General features: G+C 35.4%; 2 protein-coding genes across 2 annotated transcripts; both read left to right on the top strand.

Moving 5' to 3' along the window:
- Window positions 1-1,296: 1,296 nt before the first annotated feature.
- Window positions 1,297-2,427, top strand: LOC125219613 (probable carbohydrate esterase At4g34215). The gene is made up of 2 exons (XM_048121634.1): window positions 1,297-1,938; window positions 2,008-2,427. Exons 1-2 carry the CDS (start codon window positions 1,420-1,422, stop codon window positions 2,221-2,223), a joined length of 735 nt encoding a protein of 244 aa, XP_047977591.1. The 5' UTR covers window positions 1,297-1,419; the 3' UTR covers window positions 2,224-2,427.
- Window positions 2,428-5,591: 3,164 nt separating this feature from the next.
- Window positions 5,592-8,352, top strand: LOC125219050 (CBS domain-containing protein CBSX1, chloroplastic-like). Its single transcript, XM_048120908.1, has 8 exons — window positions 5,592-5,914; window positions 6,365-6,452; window positions 6,554-6,618; window positions 6,722-6,770; window positions 7,283-7,335; window positions 7,442-7,557; window positions 7,760-7,817; window positions 7,905-8,352. The coding sequence occupies exons 1-8, from the start codon at window positions 5,699-5,701 to the stop codon at window positions 7,974-7,976; spliced, it is 717 nt and encodes a 238-aa protein (XP_047976865.1). The 5' UTR covers window positions 5,592-5,698; the 3' UTR covers window positions 7,977-8,352.
- The last annotated feature ends 1,357 nt before the right edge of the window (window positions 8,353-9,709 follow it).

The raw sequence follows: 9,709 nt of genomic DNA, 5'->3' as shown, positions 1-9,709 counted from the left end.
CTGCATACCGAACAGATCCATATGATTCTATACATAAATTTTGCATGTATTCAAAGTTAAACTTCCACGACCTCGAACACATATAGCAAGCAACAAAATTAGGAAAACTTAATAATCTCCAAAGATCAGATGTCGTGCTCCTTCTCCGTTATTCTTCTTCGTATTTGACCGATGGGCTTCTAGCTTATTTCCAAAATCAACTATGAGTATTGCGTGGGCTATCAATATTTTGAAAAAAAAAAGAGAGGAAAACCTCTTCCTGAGAAAACTTTGAAGAACAATTTTGAAAAAAAAATCTTTAGGAAAATTAATTTTTGCAGAAAATTTTTTTTCTGAAAAGAGATACTGGAAAGAAATGTCAGAATGGCATACTACTAGTTGCCCGCATAGGCGTACTAGTGTAGTTGGCAACGGAAGAGCAGATCTTGCTGAGCCTGGTTCAAATACCACTGATGTCGGGTAGTTGCTTCTATCTATCAGGCACAAGTGTGAGGCTTTGGGAGATGGGCCTTCTGGCAGCTAGTGGGTTAAGGCCTCCCCTTAACGGACTACTGCGTATCTTGATTAAACCCACTCACATGATGTCGGGCTGGCTCACATGATGTTGGGCCGGAGTATGGGGGCCGCTAAGGCAACGGAATCGCCTTCTTGCTGCAATGACATACTACTTGTTTGATCAAAGAATTAGTAGTTTAAGATCAAGTGGTTCTGTGCTCGAGCTCGTAAATTTTTTTGATTGAGTTCTATTGAATCTGAAACATAATGAGTATAACATATATCTGCATTTAGAGTTATACTCCCTCCGTTCCATAGTAATAGGGGCGTTTTTCCATTTCCGTCCGTTCCATAGTAATAAAGTCATTTCCCTTTTTAGTAAAAGTTAACACATTTTTCCACACCTACTTTACTCTCTCTTACTTTTTTCTCTCTTCATCTCTTTACCTTTTTCATTTTCCACTTTATTCTCTCTTTACTTAACTCACCTAACACAATTTTCTTAATCTTTATGCCGAAAAGTTTTGCCTCTATTACTATGGAACGGAGGGAGTACTAGTATAATTTTTGTATTTACACTTTCAGATTCACTCAAAAATATTTTAGCGTGTATTCTCATGTGTAAGTTTTCTGAGTCGGTACCAACTTTTTCTATTTTATTTATACTAAAATCCATGTCATTTTATTGAAACAATAAATTTGTCACAGACACTGTTGACAAACACGATTGACGAATTTGACGAACAAGTCATTTGTAATTTAATTTGGATAAAAAAAGTGATACAGGGAGTAGTATAAAACACAAAAAGAATTCGACATATGCCATTAACCGAATAGACATTCAACCTAACACCAACACATCTAACTGAAAAGTGAAAACCTTAAAATCAAAACCAAATCCCTCGAAATCCATCTCTGAGAGAAATGGAAGTCGCCAAAAAGTTGTTTATCCTATCGGGGCAGAGCAACATGGCCGGCCGCGGAGGCGTGGCGCATAAACGTTGGGACGGCGTCGTCCCACCGGAGTGCGCCCCCGACGATCAAAAAATATACCGGCTGGCCGCCAACCTCCGCTGGGAGGTGGCGCATGAGACTCTCCATCACGACATCGACACAAAGAAGGTGTGCGGCGTGGGGCCCGGGATGCCCTTCGCCAACGCGGTCAAGGAGCGCGTGGGGGTGATCGGCCTGGTGCCCTGCGCTGTCGGCGGCACCGCGATCAGGGAATGGGCGCGTGGGGAGCACCTCTACGAGAACATGGTGAAGCGGGCGAAGGCGGCCGTCAGCGGCGGAGACGGAAGCGAGATCGCGGCGCTGCTGTGGTACCAGGGGGAGAGCGATACGACGTCGCAGGAAGAAGTCGACGCCTACAAGCATAAAATGGAGGAGCTTATCCACAACATCCGTGCAGATCTGAATTTGCCTAATCTTCCCGTTGTTCAGGTTTGTACCTGAGTTTTTTTTTTTTTTTTTAATGTCTTCTCTCTCACTCTATTTAAAAATTAATTGCAGGTAGCACTTGCATCTGGAAATGAAAAGAAATACGTGGATGAAATCAGGGCAATACAACTGGGAATGGATCTCCCCAATGTTATATGTGTTGATGCAAAGGGATTGCAGCTGAAAGAAGATAATCTGCATCTCACTACTCAGGCCCAGGTTCAGTTGGGCTGTTCCTTGGCCCAAGCGTATCTCACCAATTTTTTGACTGAGAAGGCCCATATCTGATTGGACTACCACTGCTATTTTTAACGTATCATGATTCAACATTTTCCTATTTTCATGTACGGACTAAATGTGTGACTGATTTGTTACGTCCTTTCATTTTTGGGTGATTTGCATTTTCTTGAGTGTTAACAAATTGTAATGAATGAGTATCCATTGGTAATTCAGTTTGTAATGCCTATAGTAACTAATCGTTTATACGATCAATCTCTGAATATATAATAACCGTTTATACGATCAATCTCTGAAATATAATTGCCCAAAGTAAGAGATTTGACAAAAATACTATACTACTACTACTTAATGTTTGAAGATTTATTTTTACAAGGGTTAGAAGTACTCCATCCGTCCCTTTGTCACCATTTGATCCGTCATGAGTTTTAAAAAGTATTTCGTATAATATAAAGTGCGTTGAAAAAGTTAGTTGTATATGGATAGTGACCACAGCAGCCCTGCGAATACACTACTCCATAGACAATATATAAAGTTTGCATTTTATCATTATCCTAATACTCCATATATATATGTTCAAGATATTAACTTCAAATAATTAAGCATATGAGGTTATACATACTGAATTTTAGCAACGAAATCAAGGCATTTAGTAGTGGAAATATCAGCTACTAATCAATTTTAGTAACAGAATTAAGGCATTTAATAGCAGAAATAAACAATTTAGCAACAGATCATTCGGCCACTAAATGTCTTAATTATGCTACTAAAATTGATTAGAGCATCAGCAGTGTGACTCGTCACCGTCCCTATCTCGTCCCGCCGAGACGAGACGGCAAGGAGACCGCGTTACAACCTCCATCTCGTCCCGAAGGGACGAGCCATCCCGTCCCGTGTCTCGCGCGGAAGGGGCTGGGCACGAGACAGCTCGCCACGCGCCTTGGCTACGTGGCGTGCTCCGATTCGTGCGTGACGCCCACTCGCGGGCCCACGAGTGGGCGTCGTTTATATCCGTTTAAAATGTTTTTTTTTGTTTTTTTTTTAAAAATCAGGAAAATTCAAAAAAAAATATTGTAATTTTTAATTTTTGTATTTTTCAATATTGTAATAAAAATAAAAAATTAAAAATTAAAATTAAAAATACTCCATAGGATTTCAATTATGTATTTTTCGTATTTTCGGATGTTGTAATTTTTATAGTTTTTAATGATTTAATGAATTATTAGTATTAATTTAATATTTCAATGAAATATTAATTGAATTTGTTGGAAATAAAAATAAAAAATGAAATTGAATGAATAGTTAAGGGATGAGATGGTTAAAAGATGGAGGAATGCAGGTGATGTCTCTTAGTTAACAGATGGGCTGAAAAGTACAGTGGACCCCATGAATAGTTAAGGGATGAATAAGAGATAGCGTTGCTGATGGCCCTAGTAGCTGATATTTCGCTACTAAATGCCTTGATTCTGTTGCTAAAATTCAGTATGTATAAATTCTTATGCTTAATTATATATAGTAATTTCTTGAACATATATATGAAGTATGGAGATATTGATAAAATGCGAACTTTATATATTGTATAATCTTCAAACTATGATTTGGACTGTGAGATTTTAAAATTTGATGTCAACGGAAAATGTCAACACAACGTCAATTGGTTGATAATGTTTACCTTATGTTGACATTATTTATCATTTGTTCACATCAAAGCTTGAAATTTAAAGATCCAGATCATAGTTTGAAGTTTGTACGATAAATAGAATTTGCATTTGATCACATCCCTTAAGTATTAAATAGAACTGATTATAATATTTATTTTTAAAATTTTCAATTATAGTACTTCTATTATTTAATATACAATATACTAATTGAAATTCATTTGTATTTACGTAAAACATTTGAATAATTTATCAATACTTAAATTGTCAAAATATGATCCAATAATTGAGTCTGTGATTTGTTAATAATTTAAAGTGCAACTTCAATTTATATATGTCATCAAGATTTTGCCCAATCAACATTGCTATTTTGTTAGTTGTTGGTTGAATTCGAAGCTCATACACTTTTTTTTCCTAATAACATTGATAACTATGTTACATAAGTTGAATATTATTAAATTTAACTCTAATTGAAAAAGTCCGGAGTAGAGAAATATAATGATGAGAACTAAAATACAAAATGATTATTAATCTTGAATAGTAAACTCATTTATGCAGGAAAAGTTGTTATTATTATTATTATTATTATTATTATTATTATTATTATTATTATTATTATTATTATTATTATTATTATTATTATTATTATTATTTAATTAATTTATAATCATTATTGCTCCTTATTTACCAGCCTTTCGTTCAAATATTTGAAGAGAAATGGGTACAGCTACAAACACAATTTATTTTTCTAGAAGTTACAACTGTTATTCTCACTGGAGGCAGTTGTGCGTTATTCCTGAACCACAAGTTATAACTTAGAACAGTGTGATATATTTTGTCGGGTCCATATTGCCGCCTAAATTGCTAGCATATGTGGGGGCGTGTTTGGAGCGATGTGAATTGCATGGGTTTGGATAATTAGTCCGTCCCGCTTAAGATGACACGTTTTCCTTTTTAGTTTGTTCCAACTAAGATGACACATTTCCTTTTTTGGTAACTTTCTCTCTCCAATTAATACACTAAACCATTTTTTCTCACTCCTATTAAAATATCCATCTTTCTTTATCTCTCTACTTTAATACTTACACCCACCTTCTCTCTCTCCAATTAAACACTTAAATCAATAACTCCTAAAACCCCGTGCCGGCTAAGCAATGTGTCATCTTAGCCGGGACGGAGGGAGTAATATTATTGGCGGACGGAGGGAGTGCTTCTTATGTCCCACAAAAATAGATATATTTTTTCTTTTTGGTCCGTCCTTTTTTTCTTTTGGTCCGTCATTCAAAATAAAAACGGTATATTTAAGGAAATTTCTTTCTCTCTAATGAGAAGAGATATATTTCCATCTATCTCTTACTTTCCCAATTTGCACCTAAAATTCATACTTTTTCACAAGTTTCTAATTTAGGGGACGGATGGGTATATTTTTCTAAATTTTGTTACACCAAAATCAGGATATATAATTATATTTGAAAAGTTTATCATCACTTTTATCAGATAAAAATTAATTATTAAGTTTGATAAATCCAAAAATAATGAACTCAACTTAAAAAAAAGAAAACAATTATCTCAAATAAATTGTATGATACTCTGTTAATGTAAAATTTAAGTAAAGTTGATTAAGCTACTTGAATTTCGATCAACCTTCTGCTTTCTGCTTAATCAACATAACCGTGACTCGTGAATTGGTCCAGCCTTCTGCTTAATCAACCAATCAACTTGATGGTAGTCGAACTTTATTTGCAACGAGATGGACATAAAGAGCATACACTCAACCAACACTTGTTGACAAAATATCTAATTTCTCTCTATTCATTTTTCCCTAACTCATAATCGTTTTTTTCTTTTGCCATCACATCTCTGCATCCATGGATTCCATTATTTTCGCAGAATTTCGATCTGTTTTTTCCCTTCCTGGAGCAAATCCGACTGTTCGCGCCGGCACTTTACCCTGCGTCATTACGTGCCACACTCGCCCTCCCCTCCCCAATTCGGCGGTTACCGGCTGCCTCACTTCCGTCAGAAAATCTCGACGGCCGGTTCTTCTTCCTCGCGCAACCGCCGGCAGCACCAATTCAGCTCCCGTAAGTTATCGCCGCGCCTCGCAGTTTGTGTCCTTCAATTTTGGAAACTTATTACCTCTATTTGAGTAATTGAAAGTAACACTATGTGAGTTGTTTAAGCAATCAGAGCTATATTGAGTGTCTTGATGAATCATAATCGAAGAAGATATTTCTTCACTAGTCCTTAACCCTGTAAAATTGTCTGGTTTCGCTTGCTTAAAAGTTGAGTTAACAAAAACATGAAATGACCACTATACTGGAGATTTATTAGATTGACAATACATGTGATTGAATATTTGTAGGATTAGGCGATCAAATAGGCTCTATACTGTTTGATCCATCTAAGTATGTGGTGGATTAGCTTATACTACTATTGTTTTTATTTAGACTACCAGTACCACCCAAGTAAACACCCTTCAAGGTATATCCAATCTTCACCTTTCCTAAACTTGCACATTTTAAACCTTTCAGGCAAGAGAGGGTACCTACAATGTAGGCGAGTTTATGACTAGAAAGGAGCAATTGCATGTTGTGAGGGCCACGACTACTGTCGATGAAGGTATTGCTGACATCTTGTCATCCAACTTCTTTATTTATTCTCATTGGGTTTGAAAAGATCTCAATAGCTTCTTTTGGGCAACCCTCTGTTTATTTGCCTAGCTCTGGACACACTTGTGGAGAAAAGAGTTACTGGATTTCCTGTTGTTGATGATGATTGGAAGTTGGTAATGCTACATGTCCTACATGATTAGCTTTTGCAATTTTTGTAGTAATGCATTTGGTGTCTGTTCATTATAAATGTTGATAAACTGCATGATGATGTTACAGGTAGGTGTGGTTTCTGACTATGATTTGTTGGCACTTGACTCCATCTCAGGTATCATAGGATTGGTTAAACCAAATTTTGATTTTTTGGTATTTTCACTAAGTTCTGCCTGTTAAATTCATCAAGACCATGCAGAATAAATGAAAATAGAATTTACTGACCATTCCATTGGAGTTGCAATATCTTTTTATTGGAAATCAAACCTAAGATTATGTAAGACAAAGGACACACTTGTAGCAGCTGTCATCGACACTATGCATCATTTATATGGCTGTCGGAACATAACACCCATCTTCCCCAATACAAAGGAAATGGAGAAGTCATTCAACTTGCTCATTGTTAATTTAGCAAGCATAAGTAGTTCATACTAAGTGCCTAGAGACAATAAGACATATGTAAATTAAATTGTGTTTTCCTGTTTTTTTATACTATAAATTATTAAGTTTATCATATTTATGCACACTCTCTCTATTTTCAGGGGATAAATTAACTAGTTTTGACAGTACAGTATCTTACTGCACATTGATTATAATTTTGCTATCATTCTCATTTATCAAAATTAGGTGGTCCTGAACAAGATACAAATTTGTTTCCAGTTGCCGATAGCACTTGGAAAGTATGTATAAACTTTTCTCTCATGGGCTGCATCTATTAATTTTCTTCATCAATGTAAAACATCCTTAGCTCTTCCTCTGTCAGTTTCTAATATTCTTTTTGTGCAGACATTTAATGAAGTTCAGAAGTTACTCGGCAAAACTAAAGGGAAGGTTGTTGGTGACGTAATGACGCCAACTCCCCTAGTTGTGCGCGAAAACACCAATCTTGAGGATGCCGCTAGGTATTGAATCCTTTTCCTGAATAATTACAAAAATTGAAGTTTTGTTGATCTAAATAGTTCACTTGAAATGTGAACTTTCTATAGCCAACTTTCTGCAGAACTGGGCTTACTATAATTATGAGTGTCCTTAGCTGCTAAGTTTGCATGAATCAATCTACAAGCTCGGATCCAAAGAAGTAATGGATGTTGATATATAATGCAGGTTATTGCTCAAAACAAAGTATCGTCGGCTACCTGTTGTAGATGTTGAAGGAAAGTTGGTAATGTTATTCTACTCAACTTATAGCATTGGCCATTACTTTTCAGTTAAATGCAATTCTTACAATTTCATTTTTGCCATGTTATAGATTGGTATCATTACTAGGGGAGATGTTGTTAGGGCGGCTCTTCAGATAAAGCAGGCTGCTGAGAAAATCTGATCACTCTTCGCCACGGTTGCTATATGCACAAGTGAAATTAACACGTGCTTGATTCTCTGCCATATTATTGGTTGAACTATAGTGTATACATTTTGGGATGCAGTGGCTGATTGCTCGATAAAAGGACAGCTATGGCGGTGAATATCAAGAATTGTATATCAGTCACGCCCCAAAACCGAGCACTCCATTCTTGTTTAGCTTATGTGTGTAGATTGTGTATTCTTATATGCTTGTGGTGGTTGTGAGAATCCAGAATTGTAGTGAGATTTAAGAGCAATAGATAGACTTTATATATTTTGATGGGCTTCTTGACGCCCTTATAGTGTTGTAATAGACAATTACAAGGCTAATTATATGGAAAAGCATTTTATTCAAATAATCTGTTTTCTTAATGGTTTTGCAGGGTTGGTTCACAAAGCCCATACAATTCAGAAGATCAACGCCTTGATAGTATGAGGACCACTACTAGTTGAGATCCTCGATTACATTTCATTATCAATATTATTTCTGTATATTAGTGAGTTCCAACTTGGGTATATTACAAGTATTGGAAGCATCTAGAGTATTAAGATGTATGAACTGCTGCTCTCATGTATAAATACTCTCTGAATAGACATAGAACTACCAAAAAATCAAATGCCAATAATTAATTGATAAAAACATATGCAGCTTTTCAATCGTGAGCACCAAGAAAAATTAGTTCATATACATAAAAGTTTTTATTGGGATTAAAAGTTACTAGTATTTTGTTAAAAGTTGTCGCTATTATGAACAAAATTTACAGTGTATCCCAAATAAAACTGACACCCCTTGTGATTCAAAGTAATATAGTCTATAATAAAACTAATGTTTTAATTTACAAAGCCGGACAAGGATCGGCCACAGGCACTCTTCACATTGTGTGATCAGATGAGTCTTCGCTTTTAAATTGGCTCGTGAGTGAGAATGATAATTGTAGTAGTACTATAAACAAATGAATACAATGGATTATTGATATAATCCATTCAGTTGTTTTTTGTTTACTTGCGTAATCAAACTAAATATCCGTGGCTCATTTTGCTCCCATTAAAATCCACCCTACTAGATCCTAGTAGAGGCAGCTCCATCTTCCACAATCTTCTATGCCGGTTAAATATTTGTATTAAAATTATTGAATCTGTCGTCACGGGATACTATTATTATATAGTATTGCATTTTTACTATAGGAACTTATATAGTAAACCATGTCTATCCGAAAATAGATGGATATGTTCAATAGTTATCTCAAAATTTGGGTTAATCATAAGTGAAGTGGAGTACAAACTTCTCCACAAAAAGTGTCTAATTTAGAATTTGCTTTATTGTTAGTTTATGAGTTTTGATCTATAGAAATGGTGATTTTCACAATAATAAGTAGATGATTGAAGTGGAGGATATATATATGGCGCGTGTTCTCAAACACCAAAATTTTTAATTTTAGATTTTCTTGGAGTATATTACGAGATAAAAGAAAGATTCATAATTATACAAATTTCGCAGTTTATTCGAAGAAAACAAGCACCGATCATGTAATTACACAAATGAAGCCTTGATTTCCCTTTTCTTTCACTACACACTATATTATTGGTGTTTTTTTTCTTAAAGAAAACCATTCATAAAAATGGCCCTATTTATTTTTTAAATCATGGTTGATCAAACCCATGAGTCATGATATTGATAATAATGAAAACCGTTCAAACTAGTCAGCGTTAACG

This window comes from Salvia hispanica, chromosome 4, assembly GCF_023119035.1.
Source record: "Salvia hispanica cultivar TCC Black 2014 chromosome 4, UniMelb_Shisp_WGS_1.0, whole genome shotgun sequence".
Classification (NCBI taxonomy): domain Eukaryota; kingdom Viridiplantae; phylum Streptophyta; class Magnoliopsida; order Lamiales; family Lamiaceae; genus Salvia; species Salvia hispanica.
This window is presented reverse-complemented; position numbering and strand designations above follow the sequence as displayed.